At 38.9% G+C, this 23,798-nt stretch overlaps 2 protein-coding genes across 6 annotated transcripts in view; one reads left to right on the forward strand and one right to left on the reverse strand.

The window, feature by feature from the left end:
• Window positions 1-262: 262 nt before the first annotated feature.
• The window catches only part of LOC111081221 (gamma-tubulin complex component 2 homolog), a 39,685-nt gene continuing 16,149 nt past the window's right edge, over window positions 263-23,798 (forward strand). Inside the window, exons 1-8 of one of the 3 annotated variants that reach the window (XM_022377224.2) lie at window positions 264-513; window positions 606-761; window positions 819-1,164; window positions 1,228-1,752; window positions 1,821-2,866; window positions 2,935-3,256; window positions 3,444-3,554; window positions 4,478-4,525. In XM_022377224.2, the coding sequence (XP_022232916.2) occupies window positions 458-513; window positions 606-761; window positions 819-1,164; window positions 1,228-1,752; window positions 1,821-2,866; window positions 2,935-3,256; window positions 3,444-3,554; window positions 4,478-4,510 (2,595 nt within the window). In that variant the 5' untranslated portion in view covers window positions 264-457 and the 3' untranslated portion in view covers window positions 4,511-4,525. Of the gene's footprint in view, window positions 514-605; window positions 762-818; window positions 1,165-1,227; window positions 1,753-1,820; window positions 2,867-2,934; window positions 3,257-3,443; window positions 3,555-4,477; window positions 4,526-23,798 lie in introns of those variants that run through there. The other 2 variants (XM_041593425.1, XM_041593426.1) reach the window with 2 other exon arrangements.
• LOC121404196 lies at window positions 15,235-17,943 on the reverse strand. Of its 3 annotated transcripts, none has more exons than XM_041593428.1 (2): window positions 16,954-17,943; window positions 15,235-16,894 (listed from the first exon to the last, which is right to left on the reverse strand). In XM_041593428.1, exon 2 carries the CDS (start codon window positions 16,265-16,267, stop codon window positions 15,509-15,511), a length of 759 nt encoding a protein of 252 aa, XP_041449362.1. In that variant the 5' UTR covers window positions 16,268-16,894; window positions 16,954-17,943; the 3' UTR covers window positions 15,235-15,508. The 3 variants fall into 3 exon arrangements, with proteins under 3 accessions (XP_041449362.1, XP_041449363.1, XP_041449361.1); XM_041593429.1 differs by having other exon boundaries at window positions 16,611-16,894; XM_041593427.1 differs by having other exon boundaries at window positions 16,611-17,444; window positions 17,512-17,529.

Consider the following 23,798-nt stretch of genomic DNA (forward strand, 5'->3'; position numbering starts at 1 on the left):
TTTCGGGTACATCATTCTCCCAATATGTACAAAACCGCGTCTCAAAAGAGATAGAATATATATTTGTATGTAAAACATTGATTGGATTTAGTAGAAGCAGTCAAAAAATACTACGAATTAGGCGATGGCTACGAACACGTATTTGAACTAAAAGATGTATCTTGTCTGAAGACTAGACTTAACAGCTTTCAATTTAAGTGTAGCGGAATACGACCATATGATCGTCGATACATACGATGTATGTATCGTATCGACTTCATAAAAATAAAATACCAACAGCAACACCGGCGTTTTGGAAGACATTTGATATGATTTTGCAACTAAAAACAAAACTAGGAGAGTCCACTCAATTCTAGCTCAAGCGCAAATGACTGCGTTTGTGCAATTGCTGGTATTGAAAGTGTTGTAATTTTTACTGCTGCTTTATGAATTATAACAACAGTTCGCCCTCTCCATTATGAGCAAAGTTGATCTAGTGCGTGGGGTACTACACAATCTCATTATCGAGTCGCAGTAAGTAAATTGAATCTCACCGAGCGCACATCTGCCAATTGCGCAATTTATCTCAAAGTATTTTCTGAATTCCAAAACAATTTTTTTTATAGAACTCCATACACGCCAGACATCATTGTGAGACATTTTCGTGCCACACACGAGCGGCGTCTCTCATCTAATGAGCTTCTGCATTTACTGGCAACCATTAGCCAAAAGCGTCCAAACTTTCAAACAGTGATCACAGAGGTCACCCAATTACTTAAGTCGTCAGTATTCAATATAATTCCTTGGGAGTCTAGGTTTTCACATTCCCTTTCTTTCAGGAAGGATCCTATGTACGCTCTGCTTGTGTTCGTTGAGCGATTTAGCTGCGAGGATTTCGCTGGTAGCCACTTAAAGATTGAAATGCCATCACCAACCATTCAGAGCAGTACTGGCTCTCCGGTCAGTGCCTCGTCTTCGCTGAGCTTGGTTCAATGTGCGTCGACTGACAATAGTGCAATACATACATTGTCGCAAAGCATTCCCACATCGACTCCAATGAATTATCGTAGAATCGAAAGTTTCCCAGTCCTCTCCACTGGGGGATTATTTGGACGATGCAACCAGAATCTAAAACTGTACCATCAGAAGCAGAAAAAGGATCCAGAGCGCGCCGATTTGAGTGTGGTTAGAGCGAACTATCTAAATCTTCTCTAGATTCTAATCAAAATCCATATATTTTGAATTCAGATCAAAGAGCGCGTGCTGATGGCAGTTTCCAGCAGTTCTCTGAGTAGCTACCGTCCGCCTGGAAGCACAGAAGTTGGTTCGACGAAGTCATCCGTCAGCATAAAGCCTAGTAGCTGCCTTCTAACGGCGGTGACATGCTTGCCGGATGAGTATCGCACGAACATGCTCTGGGATTACTGCAAAGTAGACGGAAACAACATGGTGCAGCCGGAGCTTGGTGCCCTGCCTTTGGAAAGCCAGCAGAAAGTCCTTCTAAGAGAGCTGCTCCATTGTCTGTGTGGCACCCGAGGAAACTTTATTGTCCCTTTGCCGCCAGATGTGAACAGTGCAGGCATTGCCAAATATGAAACAAATTTCACTATCCATGCGCACCTGGATAAATCGCTTACAGAGCTTCTGCAGGATATCCTTCCCCTGGCATCGTACTTTATAGGCATCCAAAAGATGATGGCGGCCACTGATGGCCACGGGCAGGTCATTAACTCTCTTAATGCGGCTCTTCAAGATCTAACCCACGATTTCTACGTAAGTGTATGCAGTACGAAATCTTTTCACACCACAAAAAAATGATATTTCATGGATTATATCTTTAGTTTCTGGTTGTACAATCTGAGCAGGAACTGCAGCAGCAGCAGTTGACGGTTCAGAAGCTTTTGTACTACTTAAAGCCGACCATCTGGGTGATGGAGGAGATATGGACGACTTTGGTGGATGTGCAACTAAAAAAGTTCCAGGGGGCTGCAGTGCTCACGCATCTACACGGGCGGATAAAGCGGCTGGAGGGGGACAGGGCGGCCCAGCAGATAATGATAAATTTGACGCATCAGGCAGCCGAGCCGTACATGCGAATGCTGCAACTTTGGATTCAAAAAGGAGTTATTGTTGACCGCAACCATGAGTTTCTGGTGGAGGACAACGAGGTCGTCCACCAAGGCGAGCTGCCCGAACACTATTCGGACGATTATTGGGAAAAGCGCTACACAGTGCGTCGCGATCGGATCCCTTCCTTCCTGGACAAGTACTCTGACAAGATACTGCGAACCGGCAAGTACTTAAATGTGATCCGACAGTGCGGAAAGCGAGTGATGCCCACTCAGCAAATGGAGCTCCAGCTTGATCCGACCAACGAGCGACACGTGTATGTAATCAACGACGCCTACTACTTTGCCGCCCGCATGCTGCTTGACGTACTACTCACGGAAAACGACCTTATGGGGCATCTGCAGTCAGTAAAAAACTATTTGTTGCTGAACCAGGGCGACTTCACCATGCAATTTATGGACGCCTGTGAGGACGAGCTATCTAAGAATGTAGACCTGGTGCTGCCCATGACCCTGGAGAATCTGCTCGGTCTAACATTAAGACTTTCTTCGGCCCGCAATGATCCCTACAAAGATGACCTGCACTGCGAGCTTCTCACCTACGACCTGGTTACTCAGATGTCAAAGATCATGAATCAAAAGGAAGAATACTGGCAGTCGCAGGACCGCCTAGACCTCAGTGGTCTCGAGTGCTTCGCCTTCACCTACGAGGTCAAGTGGCCTGTCTCGCTCGTCCTTAACCACATCGCTATTTCAAAGTACCAGATGCTGTTTCGTCAGCTCTTCTTTTGCAAGCACGTCGAGCGTCAGCTTTGCAAGTAAGTATAAAACTTCGACATTCCTTCCCTTCTTAGTCCTTGTTATTTGTTTTTGTTATTTCTTGCAGGATTTGGAAAGAGAACTCTATAGCTAAAAAGTTCTCGCCGCAGGCCGCTGAGCTGTATCGGTCGGCGTTCATTCTGCGCCAGCGCATGATGAATGCCATACAGAACCTGGAGTACTATATGATGATCGAGATCATAGAACCCAATTGGCAGATATTTATCGAGAAGATGAAAAAGGTCGAGAACGTGGACAATGTACTAAGTCTGCATCAAGACTTCCTGGACTCGTGTCTAAAGAACTGCATGCTGACTGAGTCCTCGCATTTAAATCGAGCCATATTTAAGTTGTGCAAGATCTGTCTTAAGTTTTGTGACTTTATCCAGGTGAGACTGTTATTGAAATCATTTATAAATTAGTATATACCTTTGAGTTCTTCCCGTAAATAACTGTCTTTTCCTGTCTATATATGTTCTGCTTCTCTCCTAATTTGTCTCTTTCTCTTGCTTTTTCATCTGCCTACTATAAACAAAAACTGAATATAAACCAAACACGCTTGATTCGACCTCAAAGTGCTCGCAGAGTTTTTTTCTCGACGCTGAGCTTAAGTCAATGGTCTCTGATAGCAGTGACGACAATATGGATAACTCCGACGTTGATCAGGGAGACTCGAATCGGGCACAGGTATTACGTATTTATGGCTATGGAAAGCTGCTTTAACTTCTGCTTGCATTTTCCATCTCTTAAATTGTGATTTTTTATACCCGTACTCAAAAAAGAGTTAAGGGGTATATTAGATATATGTATGTATATGTATATGTATGTAACGCAGAGAAGGAAACGTTTCCGACCCCAAAAAGTATATATATATTCTTGATCAGCATCAATAGTCGAGTCGATATAGCCATGTCTGTCTGTCCGTCCGTCCGTCCGGCTTGTTGAGCGCCTGGATCTCAGAGATTATAAGAGTTAGGGTAACCAAATTTGGTTCCCAGACTCATGTGATATCACACTGCTACAAGTATATTTCAAAATTTCGCCCCGCCCCTTTCCGCCCCCACAAAGGACGAAAATCTGTGGCAGGCATAATTTTAAAGATACGATATAACTAAAAACGCAGTATCGTAGAGAATGACCATATCTACCAGACTGCCGAATCTGAATCAGATCGGATCATAATTATAGCCAAAATGCAGAAATTAATTTTCAGTTGGTTCTTACGCCTACTTCAGCCAGAGGCCCGCTACCTGTCTCTTTCTCGCTCGCACACTCTGCCGCGTTCAGTGCGCGAACAACCCCTAGCGGAGGCGATGTAGAATATGAATGGTACATCTATAATCTACATGTTAAATTTAAAATATACATTGTAAATGTAGATGTAGATAACAGATGTAGCAAAAAAATGTAAAATGTTAAATTTTTTTTAATTTTAAAATTCTAAAAAATCATAAGCTCAAAAATGTATATACTGACTGAGTACGGGTATAAGTAGTACGGGTCGCGTCCCCAGAAGCGACTCACGCGTTCCTTCTCGTTTTTTTTTTTTATATAATATGAACCTCAGCCGAAACGAAATTATTTATTTTCTATAATTCATTTTAATTTAGATTGGTCTCGTGTGGTCGTACTACTGTATGTAATTGTGAAAATAATGTGTCCATGATTGTTAGAAGAGATATAAAGAGGGTGCCTGCGCTAATATATATACAATAAGAATTCCCGATTTCAAAAGTAGGTTTTTAAAAAGATGTTTTATTTAACCGAACTTATATATTAGAACATAGGATGTGATAATAAATTCCCCAAATCAATGTTAGAAAGTCTCAAACGGAACTGTCTTCATGTTCTCGAGTAATTGATCTCGAGACCTCTGTTGGGAAGCTTAAAGCTTATCTCCTTAAGCTTTTGGCTTCGGCTGATATTTCGTCTTCGCAATTGAGTGATGATGGATTCGGCTGAGAGAGTCGAAGCTTCGGTTGCGAGAGGCGTGGTTTGGTGAGAGCGGCTTATAAGCGATGCATTGGCCTATGTGTGGGAGGTTTGGGAGATGCGTCGGCTTGGATGAAACAGGCAGCCGCAGCTGGTGATTGGTGTCAGCTTTCATCTTAAGAACTCACTTGTTGACAAGAGTTCTCCCTTCTATTGGAGTGTGGGACTGATTCTGAATTAGTCATATGATGGAGTGTGGGAACGAGCTGATAACGTATTGGTCAGCGACGTTCTATTGCATTCCAGAGTTTTGGGTTGCATGGGACTTCCTGTTGATTTCGGTATGGACGAATCATGCGTTGTTTATGCAGGTGTTGGAGTATCTTCTCATATGTTTATCTTATTTCATATAGATGCGAATACATGGGTGTAAGGGTGAGTGCTGGGCATATGCATAACGTGTATAAGTGTGGGTGTGGTTATGAATATGTCAAGTGCTTAACGTATACTTAGTGCGTATGTGGTTGTAGGGCATTATGGATATGTTACTCCCCCGGCACTTCTTATAAGCCTGTTTTCAGGTTTTCACTTCAGGGTATAGGGAGGGAATTTCATTTATAACTCTTGGGGTACTTTTTTCTTCTCCTTTTTCTTCCTCTTCCTAAGGTTTTACATATTTAATAGTTATATTTTTAGGTATTTTCTTAAATTTAACAATTAGAAACCCAATTATGCTTATTATTGATAAAATGAACATAATTATTATAACGATCTGCAATATATTACTATATTTTGTTTGTTCTATAATTATTTCTTTTGTCTGTACATAAGACAATGGTTCCAATCTAGTTATTTTATTACTCACATAGATATTTTGTGTGAAATCTAGCATTGAATTAGTTATTGCGAATTCGTTTAATTGGGTTGAACAGTTGTAAATCTTAATTATGTTATTTCCTTCGATTGCTATTTCTTTGTCTAAACACTTTTGGTTTAATTTGGATTTTGGAAGGTTCCATGTTAACAATATATTTGGTTCAACGTAATTAAATTGGAAATTCTTAAATGTTTTTGTATATGGACATTTAGTGGGTTTTTGTTTTAAAATCCTTTTGAAACAATTGTCTCCTATTATTTGCTTAGTTTCTTTGCTATATATTTTGTCTTCGTAACTATAATATTTATCGAATATTAATTCTGTTAAAATATTATTTTGATTATCTGGATATGGGACAATTTTGTATACTGGGACATAAGCGATTTCGCTCGGAATTTTGGAGATTATATAGATTTTATTTGTATCAACTTTTAACCATGTAGAAGTTGTAATATTTAATAATTTCTCAGAATTTATGTGCTTCAGGTAATCTTGTTTTAGTAGTTTTGGGTTAAAAATACCAAGTCTAGTTAGTTGCATTCCCATTTCTATATCCTCTATGTATTCTGTGAAATGTTGTAGGTTGAAAATTAAAATTTCTAATTGTTGATTTTTGTTGTTTTCTTCGTTTAATTGGTTTATTATCTCAATTCCATGGTTTACTACTTCTATAACAAAATTTAGTTCATTTGTTTGGATACTATGGATGGCGAGATTTTCTATTCTCTGTTCTAATTCTTTCCTATCTTCTTGATCTAATGTGCCAAATAAGTATTTATAGGCGGTACCTACGATATTTATTAGGCCTCTCCTGTTGCGTTTAGCAATTTTTAAGCCATTTATTTCCCTATTTAATTTATCTACTAGGTATTTTACTTGAATTACTTATTGAAATTTGTTAGTCATTACTAGAAGGTTTTGATAGGTTTCTTCGGTTTTTGTTACATTAACTATTAAGTAATGGTACTCATAGTTAATCGGGAGATCGATTGATCCCGTTTTAAATATGAGGTATCTGTTTCTGGATTCAATCGGATTTATTTCAATATTTTTTCCTTCTATTGTAAGGACCATTAATGTCATGAGGACGATTGTGATTATATGTGTATATTATCAGTTCAAATTTTGTGTATTTGTTTTCGAGGTCATTCTCACTGGATATGATCCTCAATTTCCTCAATTGATCCTCAATCCTCCATTTCATTAAAGACTTTTAGTATCGCCCTTTTGGTTTCTAACCAGTCGCGACTGTTCACTTCTATTAGTGTAGCGAATTTTGAGTATACATCACTACATGATAGGAACTGTTGGTTACCTATCAGATAGAAGTCCATTACGTAACGTTCTCGGATGTTTAAGACTTCCGGTGTTACTTCAAATGACAACTTGGTGTTTCTATGCTCAGTCTTGGCAATATTACACGTTGTGCATTCGTTTATTATATTTTGTATACATTTTTGGTGGTCAGGGTAGTAGTATTTTCCCTTAAACCAATTGATTTTCTCTATTTCAGGGTGAAGTGGTTCTTTATGGTTTTTAATTATCAATTCTTTGAATTCCGTGTAATTTGGTATTTCTATGAGTTTTGTACTTGATTTCATAACTTTTGTGAAATTGTTTGGACTGATAATTTTCAAATACGCTTGTTGGAAAGTTGGGAAATCAGTCTCGTTATGGAAATATAATGCACTCTTTTTGGTACATAGATATTCCTTAATGAGTTCTTTAGCCAAGGTGTTAGTCATTTCCTTGTATGTGATTTTGATAATCAATTTATGGAAGTAGTGTTGTGTAGTTACTTTATTTTCATCTCCCTTTATGAACTCAATCTGGCGATTGAAATAGTTTATTGGTCGTTCCGTAATGGGAATATGATTGAGATTGTCTTCTTGCGCACTGTGTATTGTGGCGCCTGCACTATCAGAGACTTCTCCGAGAAGGTTTTCGTTAACTTTAACTCGGGAAAGGTTGGTTTACATGGTTTTCTTTGCCAGGTAGATATTTGATTTTGTCGTTTATTTTGATCTTTCACCTTTGTAGTTTCATGTTTGGTTCTTTGAGGTTGTTAAACCATACTAAAAGCTTATGGTCGCTAAGTATTTCGAATGTTCTTCCGAACAAGTATGATCGGGCTTAGTAGCCCAAACAATTGCTAACAATTCTTTGTCGATAGCGGAATAGTTGATCTCATGTTCGTTCAGCGTTCGGCTGGCGTAGCAGATCGGCTTATGGTCTTGCGATAGGACTGCACCTATAGCCATGTTACTAGCGTCGGTAGTAACAGAAAACATTTTGTTAAAGTCTGGATACACGAGAATGGGTCTGAGGTGATGAGTATTTTTAGTCTCTCGCATGCCTCGACATATTTCTCTTCTTTAGGATTTATTATTGCTCGTTTCTTTAATTTGAGCGTCATAGGCTTGGCTATGTTAGCGAAATTAGGAATGAACTTCCTATAAAATCCGCATAGTCCTAAGAATGACTTGATATGTTTTGTGGTTTCGGGGATGGGAAACCCTGTGATGGCTGTTATCTTGTTGGGATTTGGTACTATTCCTTCGGGTGTGACTATATGACCTAGGAACTCAGTTTCTTTCTTCAGAAACTAACACTTATCCATTTGTAGCTTGAGGTTTGCGTCTCTCAGCTTGCCAAAGACTTTTCTTAGTGACAAAAGGTGTTGGTCCAATGAAGTGGAGAAAATTATTATGTCATCTAAGTACTCCAAACAGTCGGTGAAAATTAAGTCGTTCATGCATCTTTGGAATGTGGCAGGGGCGTTGGTTAGCCCGAATGGCATTCGAGTATACTCGTAATGACCATGTTTGGAACAAAAGGCCGTTTTCGCGATCGAATTGGGTTCCATTGGGATTTGATGGAAACCTTTTGCCAAATCGATTGTGGTGAAATATTGGCACTTTCCTAATTTGTCTAGGATTTCATCCATTCTTGGTGTTGGAATCTTATCCTTTATGGTTAACTCGTTGAGACCTCTATAGTCTACGACTAACCTGCACTTCTGTTTTCCAGAAGCGTCTATCTTATTTGGAATCATTGAAATGGGGGAAAAATAAGGCGATTATTATTAATTAATTATTCCTTGTTCGATCATTTCTATGATTTGTTTGTTGACTTCTTCATGTATTTGGGCATACTTTTATGGCTTCCTGTATACCGGATCTTCATGTTGTGTTTGAAGTGGATGTTTGACAGTACTTGTGAAGGTCAAATTGTCTCCGTCTATGTACTCTACATTGCTGAACTCATACAACACCTTCTTCAATTTTTCTTTCTCTTCATCGTTTAGATGCTCTAGCCTTAGCTCATGACATTCCTTTAGTTCATTATCGATAGCGGAAGTGAAGTATTGATCCCCTTCTTAGGATGAGTCAAGGCACTTCTGTGCGATATTATCTTCTTCCGAATGTATCTTTGCACTTATGTGCGGTCCCAACTTCTTCAATTGCTTCTCCACTAAGAATGATTGGGAATATTCTTTCTCCTCTGTAATTAATTACGTCCTTGCTGGCCATCAGATATTATCTGATATCAGATATCATAGTTGTCCGAGAAGTTATCCAGGTAGAATCTGCTCACTGGGACAGACTTTGTTGGGGGGCCTAACTATACTTTTTGTTAACTTAACTGGTTGATGGTATAGACCTTGAGGTTTTCTGTGTTTATGGAGCATTCGGAATGATTTCCTTTATGATGTTAATTGATGATCCCGAATCCACGATACCTCTAAGTATTTTATTATTTAATTTTAGGTTATTATAGGATCCCCCTCGGTTTCTTCCGAGGCTGTTTGCTGAAAATTTACATCCATTTTCATCTGGTCGCTTTGGCTTTCCCTAATCCTTTTAGTAGGTTGATTGGGCCTGCTGCCACTAGCTTGGTTTTGATTGATTTGGTAATTCACAGGATTCTGTGCCTGACCTTTATTCGAGGAGTTACGAAATTCCTGTTGCAATCCAGGATTATTATTATTGTACCTACATGTACCTCAACTAGATGGATTCTGAGATTGTTGTGCATTGCTACTAAAGTTTGGGTAATAATTCCCATTATTCTTCTGAGCGGACTGCTGCGGCTTATGCTGCTCTTTATTAGTATTCACTCGTGTATTTCGCTCAATTGATTATTTAGTTGTTGATTTATTTAAATCGTTGCGGTTGGTGATTTATATAAATCGTTGCGATTTCCGATACACAATTATTGTTTTGTTTAACGTTTGTGTTTGGCCTAGTGCACCTAGGTTCTTTGGCGGATTCACTTAGTCTAAATAGCTTCGCTAATCTCCAGCAATCTAGTCGTTTAGATTGCTTCTAATAGATTAGTACCGGACATTAGTAGTGTTGTGAATCCTACCAGCTGCGCCAATAAGAATTCCCGAGTTCAAAAGTACGTTTTTAAAAAGATGTTTTATTTAACCGAACTTATATATTAGAACATAGGATGTGATAATAAATTCCCCAAATCAATGTTAGAAAGTCTCAAACGGAACTGTCTTCATGTTCTCGAGTTATTGATCTCGAGACCTCTGTTGGGAAGCTTAAAGCTTATCTCCTTAAGCTTTCGGCTTCGGCTGATATTTCGTCTTCGCAATTGAGTGATGATGGCTTCGGCTGAGAGAGTCGAAGCTTCGGTTGCGAGAGGCGTTGTTTTGGTGAGAGCGGCTTATAAGCGATGCGTTGGCCTATGTGTGGGAGGTTTGGGAGATGAGTCGGCTTGAATGAAACAGGCAGGCGCAGCTGGTGATTGGTGTCAGCTTTCATCTTGAGAACTCACTTGTTTACAAGAGTTCTCCTATTATGGATATGTTACTATACATATATAAATAGATAGCGGACCCGGCGAACGTTATATCGTAAACAGTAAACTAATTTTTCAGCTGCGCCTTTTTATCCGTTTGTTTCACATGAAAATCATTTCTAGCGGACCCGACAGACGTTGTGCTGTCTTAACTATAAATATTGATTTCGAATTGGTATAATTAACTAAAAAAGATTTAAGAAAGAAAGTGTTTATTATTGTAATGCTTTATGATAAACAACATTCTTTGTTTTTTTCTCTGGCGCGTATATAAATAGTTTGGTTGGTACTCCGACTCGGGAACAGGCGACATACATATAACTGGCCATGCGAAAAACATTGATTTTCAAGATTAACAAACAATTAGCGACTGCCCTTAAGATTTATTTATCGATATTGTAAATGCTAGCCTCACTGGAAACTGTAACCGTTTAAAGTCGAATGGCATGTCGTTCGAAATCAAAGGAATCTGTGGAATCAAAACGTCTTCTCCTTTATATTTCTCTTTCAAAATTGTGGCTTCGATGACGTTGTTCATTTCTTCATCGCAAGTCGGGTGCCATTACAAAGAAGTGGCTGGTTTATATTCCGCAACATAATAATTACCGATCCGATCTTTAGTTGCAGATTATGAGGTGGTAGTCTGGGCAATTCCATCGAATTTAAGAACTCCGTTGGATAGTTGACAACATCATCTTGGTTAGTAACGGATTCAATCGATTTGTATGGTTTTAATTCGCTAGCTATATTTTTTTTAATTTGGAAATTCATTTCGTTGACATCAACGTTTTTTGCAGCCAATATAACTCTTTCGCTCAACCATACATGATTTTTAAAATTTTGAGCAATGTTTGGGAAAACCTTCTCGATGAGTTGTGTCTTTCAGTAAAGTTACAAAAATTGGTAGGAAATGTGATGTATCCAGACAATGAGTCAACAGGTATTTTTCCATTACCAATATCTAGCAATTGTCTGGAAAAAACTTCTCCAGATTGCTCGTTCTGCAATTCGAATCGCATGTTTATATTTAATTTGAGCGTTTTAACGTTTTTCAATAAAATGGATGACTTTAAACATGCGTTAAGTTTGACGGCTGGTGTTGTTTGGCGAAAATCTCCTGCTAATAAAATCAGTGCACCACCAAACCGGGTTTGGTTCTTTCGGAAATATTGCAACGGTCTAATGCTTCCAATGATTTTTTGTGTGCCATCGTGCACTCATCCCAATTTATTAATTTGCTCTGTTGGCCATCGGAGAATTTTTTGAAAGGTTGCAAGTTGGTGTTTCATTTATTTGCATGTTCAACGGCAACTTGAGTGTGGAATGAGCTGTTCGACCGCCTTCCAACAACGTAGCTGCAATACCTGACGAAGCAAGTGCAAGTGCGATACTATTTTGCGATCGAATCGTTGCCAAAATCAATGATATCAAAAACATTTTCCCAGTCCCACCGGTAGCATCTAAAAAAAATCCGCCAGTTCCATCGTTCACTACTTTCATAAGCGTACCGTAGACATATTGTTGTTTCTCATTTAAAAGGGGAACATTTCCTTGAACGGTTTCTTTTAATGCTTCGGAATCATATTTCGTTTCGCGTCTCAACTCTTGATTAAATGCGTCGTGCATTTGGCGATTAGGCGCTGTCATTCCTAACTGTATTAATACTTTGTTGGCAAGCATCAAGCACATGTCTTCAATTAAAATTAATGCTTTATTGTACATTTCTTCATTTATTTGCAAATTATCATTTAAGGTTCTAACACGCTCCTGATGTTATATATGTATCTTCGGCCATGTAATCTTTATATTTGTTCCATAAATCAATCGGTGTTGATGGGAAGCATGTAGAAAAAGTATGGCAAACAATGTTCGTATTTGTTTAGCATTTGACGAAATCACAGCATCTTCAAAAGTGTGTGGTCCCAATGAGTGTCATTCTCGAGCAGTCCCATACGTTGACATGCTTCTCTGTATATGCCGTACAATACACCATTAACAGTTTTCAGATGTTGAAATGATGTTGGGCCACGAACATTGACTAACAGTAAACGAAAATAAAAACACTCGTCTTGGCTGGGATGCACTGTGTAAAGACGTTCTAGTGCATCTGTGGAAAATACTTGTTAGTAATTTGGAACTGGCTGTCCTTGTTTTCGTCGTTGAAATTTCTTTAATGATTGATTCCAGGTATAATATCGTGGCATTTCGGAATTTTAACTTAAAATTTTTAAGTGTTCTTGTAAAGTCATCATTCTGGCACATTTCAATGAAGCTGGTCAATGTTGTCGATGGCGGCCTCTCAATTCGTTGTAATACGTTTTTCGTTGTAAAGTACCATTTTCCAGATGTACGGCCAAAATGAACAACAGTGGGATATCTTTCATGTATTCGTAATGAAAAAATACGCCACAATGTTCTTCCACTGTCGTCAGTGGATCACCAGCGATAAAGTGGGTAACCATCATTTCCATTAATAGTTTCTGCTACTAATTGTCTTAGAAAGCGTTTTGAACATTTTCCACTCACCATAAACGGAGAATTTTGATTTAATGTTCCACAGGGACCATGAATCATATTTTTTGTAACAATCTCATATAACAATGAATCTTCATCATTATTAGGAATTTCCGCAGGTATCACATCGTCTATTTTATCCGGTCTTATTCTCTCTACCAACCAAATGAGGATGTGTGCATGTGGCAATCCGCGTTTTTGCCATTCGATTGAGCATCCAACAGCGCGTTTCGCTGAATACACGATGCTTAACAATGTAATCCATGAGTGATTTTAACGTTCTTATGTTGCGGACTTCCGACGTATGTTTCTGGGCGAATAGTTATTCTACCTACATTCTGTGCATTTCCGTCAGCATTGATAGCATCACGAAGATAAATGTATTCTTCAGAACGCAGTTTTACCTAGTTAAACCTGATAAATGTCAATTGCTCCGTTTTAACTTTCACGTACATATCCACAGCATATTGGTGGAATAGACGCCGACCTTTTAATAGTAGTAGTAGTTCTTTATTTTAATTTGTATTAAGGATAAATATAAATATAAATAATTAAATTTAATTTTCGAACTATTCTGTTGGCGTGGCTGGGATGCCGTTCGCCCTATTAATATTGTTACTTAATTTTATTAATGATATTTTCGCCTACTCTAAAATCGCTCTCTCTCAATACATTCTCTCTGTAAAGCAACATTTCCTTAACGAAATGTGCCAGTTCGTTCCAGCCCGTTCCGTTGTGCAGGGCAGTCAAGCCCAGGACTGTTAGAGTTGGACTACCGTTGGACAGAAAGTGCATCGTATCCTCCGGTGCGTGCATATTGCACAGCGTGCACTCTGCTGCAGAGAGACTTCTGTATGGGGACGCGTTAAGGTATAGAGTTTCTGTGCGTGCTCTGAAGATAGTTGCAGTCTACCAGATTATGGGCAAGGCTACTGTATAGAGGCCTTGATACGCTTTCACTAGCTCGTTGTGCCCACGCTTGTCTATCCCCCTCGTCTGTGGCTCTGATGATCTGGTCATGCCATGTTCTCCACAATGCAGGGTTTTGAGAATCTATGGAAATTCCCCGGGCGTTTGCTTTCGCTTCCCAGCTCGCGATGAAATCGGTTTTGTTGTTTGTCACATATTTAAGTACCTTGTTTGGGAGTCGATCGTCAGGCATATCCATCACTTTGGTTGCATAGCTGAAATGTTTTTGCAGCGTATATATAAATACTGCCGAGAGACCAGTTTCCAGATGGATTGCGTACGTCGGCGTGTTTTGTGGGAGTCTAAAGATTTTTTTAATATAAAATCGCAGGAGTTTTTCTGCTGCTTCATAGCGCTCGTGTCCCCAAACTTCCGCTGAATAGCCCATTATAGTTTGTGCTGTTGCCATGTATATTTTATATTTTGTGCTCGGAGAAACTTTTCTTTTGCCAAGTGCAATTTAAAGCATCCTTTGCGTCCGCTAGCTTGTTTTGTACATGCTTCTCAAAGCTCATATTTTGAGTTAGTGTGACTCCAAGGTACTTAAACTCACGGACCGTTTCCAGTATCTCTCCATTGAGGGTCCACGTTTCGTGCTGTGCCCTGCGGCCTCTGCCATCTTTTATCACCATGACTTTTGTTTTTTCGGCGTTGATTCTTAGGCCCCAAGTTTGGCAATAATTTTGCATGGTGTCGATCATTTCTTGCAACATGGTGTGCGATTCTGCCAAGATTACCATGTCGTCTGCGTACATAAGTACCTTGACGTTCTCCGTTCCTATATGTACTCCTCCGGTCAGGACCGACGATATGTCGTCCACGTACAGGGAAAATAGCAGTGGGCTTAGGAGACATCCTTGCTTTAATCCCAGGTTGCATGAGAACCATTCTATGTCGGTCGATGGTGTCGAAAGCCCCTTTAAAGTCTATGAAGCAGGTGTACATCTTCTGGTTTCGCCTCCTGTACTCTTTTGCTATAGCCACCAGCACGAAAATGCTGTCCACTGTGCTGTAACCTCTTATAAACCCAGCTTGGTATTCGCTGAGCACACCATTCTTTTCTACCCAGTCATTAAGACGCGAAAGCACTATTGATGCGAAGACCTTCATAGTCGAAGTAAGGAAGGATATCCCCCTATAGTTCGCTGCATCAGTGACATTGCCTTTTTTGTGTATCGGGTAAATAATGCTTTGCCTAAAACTTTCTGGGACATTCTCTGCATTCCTAATAAACAACAAATACAATTTTCTGGTGCGTTTTTTAGGAATTCTGCTGGTATCCGGTCGATTCCGGGGGCTTTACAGTTTTTGCTCTTGTTCACTGCTGCCTTGACTTCCCACTGCGATATTTCCTGGTCTAGCTCTCTATTTACGGTATATGGCAAAGCAAAATAGTGCTGTATCGCTTGGTTGTCCTGTAGATTTTTAAAATGCTGCGCTAAGCTGTCCGGTTCAACTCTGATTTGCATGCTCCTATTGATCCCATTCAACCTCCTGACAAACTCCCAGAAACCCTTGCTATCTTTAATATTATTTACTTTAAGCTCCATATTCCTATAGTGGTCGTCCTTTTTTTTCTGCACATTGTTTTGAAGGCTGTGTTGGCTTCTTGGTACTCCCGCTTCTCATCCGCATTGCCTGTGTGAAGTGACCGTTTCCATGTGATCATTGATCTTTGTCTCGCCCGATGGCATTCAGAGTCGAACCATGGCTGTTTTCTTGTATAGTGGGTGGGTTTTTGCATGCAGGCTGCCGCTATCTTTATCCAGTTTGTTAGGGTCTCAATATTAGGTGCTTCGGGTTGGCAGTCTTGCCGTTCGCTTTTCTGCTCGAGTTGGGCTCTGTACTGTTGTCGGTACCTATCGTTCCATTGCAGTTTCGGGAGCAGTTTGTTGTCGTGTGGATTGGGTTGTGCGCGAAGGTCGATTTGTATCGCTAACGGTAAGTGGTCCGAGAAAGTTTCGGGCACTACTTGCATATCATCAATGCGATTATGCCACATGCCATTGATAAGACAGTAGTCTATTGTGGACACCGCTTGGCCTCCTTTGAAGGTGTAACTTTCGTCCCCGCCGCTTTGCGTTCTGCCGTTAAGGACCGTGAAGCTGTTGTCCTCGCACATCTCTATTACATTCTTGCCATTGGTGTCTACTTTAATATCCTTTGCTGCCCTGATTAGCATTTCGAATTTTCCTGCGTGGTCTTTACTCACAGGGGTGCCCTGATGTGTTCCTATTCTAGCATTAAGGTCACCCACGACCATTACACTAGAACTCGTGGACTCTTGGATCATGTCGCATAGTTGATCATAATAGCCTTGCCAGCCATTGCAGTTGAGGAAGGTGTTCGTCCTCGTTTACGATTTTTATAGATTCTGCGCCACTGATGTCGTGAAAGCTGCAACATCCAGATGCGACTAAGTCTGTGTGGATGCCTCTTAGTTGACCACCACTTTCTCTTCCTCTAGCTGCCGTTCTTACGACTGGCTCCCATGACAGAATATGATTTGGGAAGTATGGTTCGTACTGCTGCATGTTTTGGTCGACAAATGTTTCGTATAGGAAAAATATTTCATAAGTATTTATTTGTTTGCTAAACCTGCGATGTTGTATGACAATATATTAATGTGTATGCTGTTTTAAGTGCGTATTTGCCGTTCTAGTTTTTTGATTCCCTGGCTTTGGTGAGAAGTCGCGTGTGAGTAATGTCGGTTTCATCCAATGCAGCGCCATAGAGTTCCTTTAGAATCGAGTTAGCTGGCTTTCCTTTGCAAGTGAGCTCGTGGGCGTTGTTAAAGGACACCCATTTGCCCTCTACACAGATCTGGTCATTTTTGACGAAGGCTCTATGGTTCTTGTTTATGGAAACCAGCTCCTTTTTCAACTGCATTAGGGCCAGCTTGTTTTCTTGCTGCTGTTGGCTAAGGTCTCTGTCAATATAGACTGAACTACCCGCTAGCTTTTTTCCATTTTTTATTACCTCATTTATCGCCGAAGCATTCTCCATTTCCACCAGCACTCCCATCTTATTGTTTCGTTGGTAGAGCTCTCGGGTTTCTCGTACTGATACGTTCAGGATCGCCATTTTACCCCGTAGCAATTTTTCCACTCCCTCCTTTGTGGCATCTTCCTTCTCTAGGCCTTTGAAAATTAGGTTCCGGGCCTTGCTGCTTTGCTCGAGTCTGCTAAGCTCCTTTCGGTCCTGCTCTCTGTCGCTTTTTAATTGATGGAAATCGCGCTTTAGAGTCTCATTCTCCGCTTTAAGAGTTTCGATCTGGTCGGACACTGATTCTAATTGGGACTTTAACGTCCCTATATCCTCCTTTGTTGCCAATTTGTCGAACCGTTGGCCCATTTGGTTGATGGCCTGCATCACGTCTCCCAGCGGCGTACCTGGGGGCATCTGCTTTGCACCTGGAGGAGTCCTGTTTAGTGACATCTTTGTGGTTCTATTTTTTTTTTTATGTTAAGCTTTTATATTTTTACAATTTATTATTTTGTTGACGCCTGAAAGTATGCTGTGGATAGTTTGTCTTACGTTACAGCATGCAGGTTCCGATCCGTGTTATGTTACAGCTTTGACAAGCTTTCAGCGCTTGGTGCAGTTGCGTTGCGTGTCTGGTCCACTCACGTCGCTGCAGTAGCTGATCAGTTCCACCTCTGGCTTTGCTTTTGTTGCTTACTTGTGTTTTCTCCCGCGTCAATTTTCACTCAAGAGGCACTTTTACCCACTTTCCACGAGAATTTCCAGTTTTCAGCGTTTGCAACCTGTGTTTTTATTTGCTGATATACGTCCGTGGCCCTTCCGTATCGGTCTGGTATCAAATGTCTGGTTAGAGAGCCTCTTTCTTTATCTGTTGCGCATCAGCTGGCGTTCCGTGTTGTTGCAGGTGTCTCACAATCTGATCATGGGCCGGAGCACGTCACGAAGCACGTCTGAACGGTAGGCGGTACGAGTTACAACTACCTACATGTTAGATGTAGAATATACATTGTATATGTAGATGTAGATAGCAGATGTAGCAAAAATATGTAAAATGTAAAATTTTTTTTTTATTCTAAAATTTAAAAAAATTATATGCTCAAAATTGTATATACTGACTGAGTACGGGTATAAGTAGAGTCGCGTCTCCAGAAGCGACTTGCACGTTCCTTCTCGTTTTTTCATTAGTTTCTAGACCTGTGACTGTATTTATCATCTTCATTAAAAAATAATACCCATCTTCACCTTGCCAAAAATAAGTTAGGATATTGTAACGCATCATATGATCGATGTGTTTTGGATACACGCTGCAGTTGATTGCTACGCCGGTGTAAAACAATATCTCGGTTTTCTTAATTTTCACCCACGACGACAATGTTGGCGCATTAAAACGTCTCGCGTATTCTCCTACAGGCGTCTTATCAGCTTTGACGGCAATTCTGTGGTTATCAGGCGGCATTCGGTCTAATGCGGTCGTGAATAATGCAACCAATTCGTTATGTTGATGGAAAAACGTTTGGAGTTGTTTCACAATTGGTCTTTTCACTGAATTTTTGTGTGCACAAATTTTGAGTCACTATCCGGAGTTGGCAATAATGAACCTGTTAGATGATGACCCTGAATCTTTAAAGTTGTCGGAAATTTGTTTTGAATAACTTTTGTTGCGCCGAATGATGTTATCTGAAAGCAATTATTAGATTGCTGGATATTATTCAAAAAATGATTAGAATATGGCCCATTTCCTGAAACCAATGAATGTAGTGGCTCTGGTGGCGGTACCAATGGTAGGGGAGAGGGCCCTGTTGTGGACCAGGTACTAGTTGTGACCCACCCCCCAAAAACTTGGACAGTCAAGCAGATGCTTCTAAACTGAGTATTGGGAGTCATATTCGGTAACAATACGCAGTTTTTGTGCTAATACCGAAACAAATAGCTGCTTTGGTCTAGGTGCTGTGAGCATAATAATAAAAAAAATGGGGGAAAAAAAAAACTTCAAAGTAAATTTTATTATTTTTCAAGTGCGAAAAAATGTATGTATATTTTGTCCAAAAATTATAGTATTTCGTTTTCCTTGTAGTGTGGTCATTGTAGTTTGTGAATTGTTTTCGTTTTTAACCAAAATATATGCACAACATTTTTTTTTGGTTTTTTGGAAAAATTGTCTGTTTTGACGGTTATGACACACGCCAAGATACCTGTTGTAGACATCTTGTATTTTGTATTTAATGCGTGTATTTGGTTACGAAGCTGCATAATATTGTTGTTTAATGTAATTTAGTACAAATAAATAACATTTAGACCACAGTACATTAGTTTGAGCTTTGAGCTTGATATCGAATTTAGACGATGCAGCGGCTGCATGGCAGCATGTGTACGTGTGACGTATACGATCTCATTTCACGCGTACAATGCTGCACAGAATATCAAACTGTATTGCTTCCTTGAGGAAGCAGGCATCTGTTTCTGCCCAGAAAAAGCGCGGACGGAAGGCATCATTAGGCAAACCAGCAGCTAAGCGAAGCAAGGCTCTTTCGGAAGATGATAAGGATTTCTGCATCATCTGTCTGCACCTCCTGCCAAAGAAGTTGACCGCCGCAAACTCCATCGAATGCAATGAATGTAGTCGTCTGGTGCATTTAAAGTGCGCTAATATGCGTGCCAGCTACTTCACATGCAAACACTGCGACTCTGACTACAATGATTCATGTTAAAAAGTATCATCCTTCTTTCTCTTTAAGCCAGTAGGCTCTTAAAATAAATAAACTTCCAATTTCTCATTATTTGTGGTGATTTTCTTTCATATTTTTTAATTTTAAGCGGATTTTTCAGGGTGGTCCACAACTAGGCCTATATTTTTTTTTCTCGAAAAAAGATTACTTCACTAAATTCTTGATAACATTTTTCCGAATGAAGGAATGATAGTTAGCTAATGCCTCTAGCTTTAAATTGGTACACATATGTTTGTATAATATGCAATTGGTCAAAAGTTATGAGGCAAAAACCTAACTATGTCCACAACCGAGCCCTCTCCCTTATCAATTGGACTTGACCGCTCGCGCAACACAATCCAGTAGCTTAATTTTTAAACTTAAATGCCTTGCAGTATTGGCAAACAACGTTAATTTGTCCAATAGCAACGATATGCTTTCAACTTCATTCCTCGCTTCGCGTTGCTCGTCGGTTTGACATACTCTTCTATATCTGTGACTTGCAGAATTGTAAGTTATGCGACTTAAGCCTGTACGTCTAATTGCTGGCATTTTTAAAAACGAAAATTCCTTTGTAAATTTTAGAAAACTTTTGCAACGCATCATATGATCGAAGTGTTTCATATACTGATAGGTCTCTCTGTCAAAGTAATAACCATTTGCTTACGTTTTTTGCAGCCAATATATCGGGGATTCTAGACCCTTAAACCTTCTCCTGACAATAACCAACACAACAACAAAACAATTAGCGAAATCGGTCCAGCCGTTCACGCGTGCTGCCGGGAGCAAGGGAAATAGGGATTCATTTATATATATATAGATAGATTAAGGTCACATACATATGTATATACTATAGGTTTACGCTGACTGTTAGCTTCGGCGGCGGCGTGGAGGCCAGAAAGAATCTATGGCATCGGCTTTGCCGGCGAATTGGTCGGCGCACAGTGGCTCGTTTTCCGAAAACTCGTTGCAAATGTCGGATATCGGATTGGGAAAACTTTTGTTACACTTAAATTAGGAATTGATCAAGCTATTCAAAACCAGTATTTTAAAATTTACAAAAATTTTTAAAGATTTATAACACTAGTCAGCACTAGCCCAAAATAACTTTTTCTGATAGATTTCGGGGTTTAAAATATTTTTGCGAATTATGGTTTTTTTTTATGTTGTAGTTTTTTTTTTTAAAGAATTTTTCAAAATCTGCTATTTTTTTAATGTTTTTTTTTCAGAGGTAGTGCTTCTATTTTTCACATAACTTAAGTATCTTATATCTGGTTTTTATTTTAAAATCTCGAGAAAAGTCGAAAAAAAATAATTCTTGTCCAACATTTTTGGTTTTAGATAAACGCATTAATTAGGCGTCGTCTAAGGTATTGCTCATCAATATCTATGGACAAACGGTCAACTTGCAGGCGTTTGACCAAAACGACTCAAAACTAATTTGACCTGAAATTAGTGCTTTTATTTTTCACATAACTTAAGTATCTTATATCTAGTTGCATAGAACTTTGCAGTTATAAAAAGCTGACAAATGCAGCTATAAATCCGACCCAGACCAAAGTTTTTTAGACACGAGTGAACTTAAAACTTACAATTTAAAATTTTGGTGGCTTTGCACAAATTATTTTTAGAGAAGTCTTATGGTCCATTTAATTCTTTCTTCATTATTTACGGTCTCTGATTTGAAATGATATTTTTTAAGTTTAAAGAGAAAACTTTTATTTATTAACTGCTTGCGCCGCCGCACAGTGGCTCATATTCTCAAAACACGTTGCAAAATTAATAAATTTTGAACCCGGCTAGGTAAAAGTCTGAAATTTAAAACATATATTTGCAATACTTAAAATAATTTTTGAAAAGAAAAATTAAAGTAGGCGTGTCACTGGAAGGGGCGTAATTAACGGTCAAACTCGTAATATCGTTTTTTTACCCTAAAAACCATCATAAAAAATAAAAAATTAAACATGCAAATATATTTTTGTACAACAAATCTTAGTTTTTAATAAATACTAATAAAATTAAAAAAAAATTTGTTTTTAATTATTTATTTTGCACTTTCTGAGATGATAGCACGAAAAGTTAACGTCCAAAAAACGTCAAGTAAAAATTTTGAACAATCGATTTTGTTAGGTTTTTAAATCATGAAATAGAGGCGTAATCGAAGCGTTTTTCGAAACTGCGAAAGAAAATCTTTCCCAGCAAATGGCTAACACCTATAGTTCATAAGAAAAACGACAAAACGAAGATTTGTTAAACTTGCTGTTAGCTTCCCGGATGAGAGCCGTTCGGAATTTTTTTTTCCGAAATTTTGATTTTAAAAACTCGGGAAAATTCGAAAAAAAAATTATTCTTGGTTTAATTTTCCCGAGTTTTTAAAGTCTATGCAACCAGATATAATATACTTAAGTTATGTGAAAAATAGAAGCACTACCTCTGAAAAAAACCATGAAAAAAATTTCAGATTTTAAAAATTAAAAAAAAAAAATGCTTATTAGGCTGTGCCAAAATTTGACCAAACATTTTTTTGGCCCAGCCTAATGCATATGCATTTAATTAAATATTTTCATATTTAACGAAAAATTTTCCCTATTTCCAAATGGGGCAACTATTTTAGAGGAATATACTAATTTTAAGTCCGGAACGGCTCTCATCCGGGAAGCTAACAGCAAGTTTAACAAATCTTCGTTTTGTCGTTTTTCTTATGAACTATAGGTGTTAGCCATTTGCTGGGAAAGATTTTCTTTCGCAGTTTCGAAAAACGCTTCGATTACGCCTCTATTTCATGATTTAAAAACCTAACAAAATCGATTGTTCAAAATTTTTACTTGACGTTTTTTGGACGTTAACTTTTCGTGCTATCATCTCAGAAAGTGCAAAATAAATAATTAAAAACAAATTTTTTTTTTAATTTTATTAGTATTTATTAAAAACTAAGATTTGTTGTACAAAAATATATTTGCATGTTTAATTTTTATACCCGTACTCAAAAAAGAGTTAAGGGGTATATTAGATTTGTGGTAAAAGTGGATGTGTGTAACGCAGAGAAGGAAACGTTTCCGACCCCATAAAGTATATATATTCTTGATCAGCATCAATAGCCGAGTCGATAGAGCCATGTCTGTATGTCCGTCTGTCCGTCTGACCGTCTGACCGTCTTTCTGTATTGTTGAGCGCCTAGATCTCAGAGACTATAAAAGCTAGGGCAACCAAATTTGGTTTCCAGACTCATGTGATATCCCACTGCTACAAGTGTATTTCAAAATTTCGCCCCGCCCCCTTCCGCCCCCACAAAGAACGAAAATCTGTGGCAGGCACATTTCTAAAGATACGATAAAACTAAAAACGCAGTATCGTAGAGAATGCCCATATTTACCAGACTGCCGAATCTGAATCAGATCGGATAATAATTATAGCCAGAATGACGAAATTCATTTTCAGTTGCATTTTCATGGGGCAGGGGAGCCCCCTCCAGCCAACGACAACACAACTCATTTTCCATCTCGCTCGCACACTCAGCCGCGTTCAGTGCGCGAGCAACCCCTAGCGGAGGAGATGTAGAATCTAAATGGTACATGTATAATCTACATGTTAGATGTAAAATATACATTGTACATAGATGTAGATGTAGATAACAGATGTAGCAAAAAAATGTAAAATGTAAAAACTTTTTTTTTAATGCTAAAATTCTAAAAAATTATATGTTCAAAAATTTAAAAACTGACTGAGTACGGGTATAAGTAGAGTCGCGTCTTTAGAAGCGACTCACACGTTCCTTCTCGTTTATGCTGGTTTTTAGGGTAAAAAAACGATATTACGAGTTTGACCGTTAATTACGCCCCTTCCAGTGACACGCCTACTTTAATTTTTCTTTTCAAAAATTATTTTAAGTATTGCAAATATATGTTTTAAATTTCAGACTTTTACCTAGCCGGGTTCAAAAGTTATTAATTTTGCAACGTGTTTTGAGAATATGAGCCACTGTGCGGCGGCGCAAGCAGTTAATAAATAAAAGTTTTCTCTTTTAACTTAAAAAATATCATTTCAAATCAGAGACCGTAAATAATGAAGAAAGAATTAAATGGACCATAAGACTTCTCTAAAAATAATTTGTGCAAAGCCACCAAAAATTTTAAA

This window comes from Drosophila obscura, unplaced genomic scaffold (genome assembly GCF_018151105.1).
Source record: "Drosophila obscura isolate BZ-5 IFL unplaced genomic scaffold, ASM1815110v1 contig_188, whole genome shotgun sequence".
Classification (NCBI taxonomy): Eukaryota; Metazoa; Arthropoda; class Insecta; order Diptera; family Drosophilidae; genus Drosophila; species Drosophila obscura.

What these genes read in the sequence shown, in the direction of transcription:
- LOC121404196 (XM_041593427.1), bottom strand. Translation starts at nt 17,412, where the DNA reads ATGTCACTAAACAGGACTCCTCCAGGTGCAAAGCAGATGCCCCCAGGT.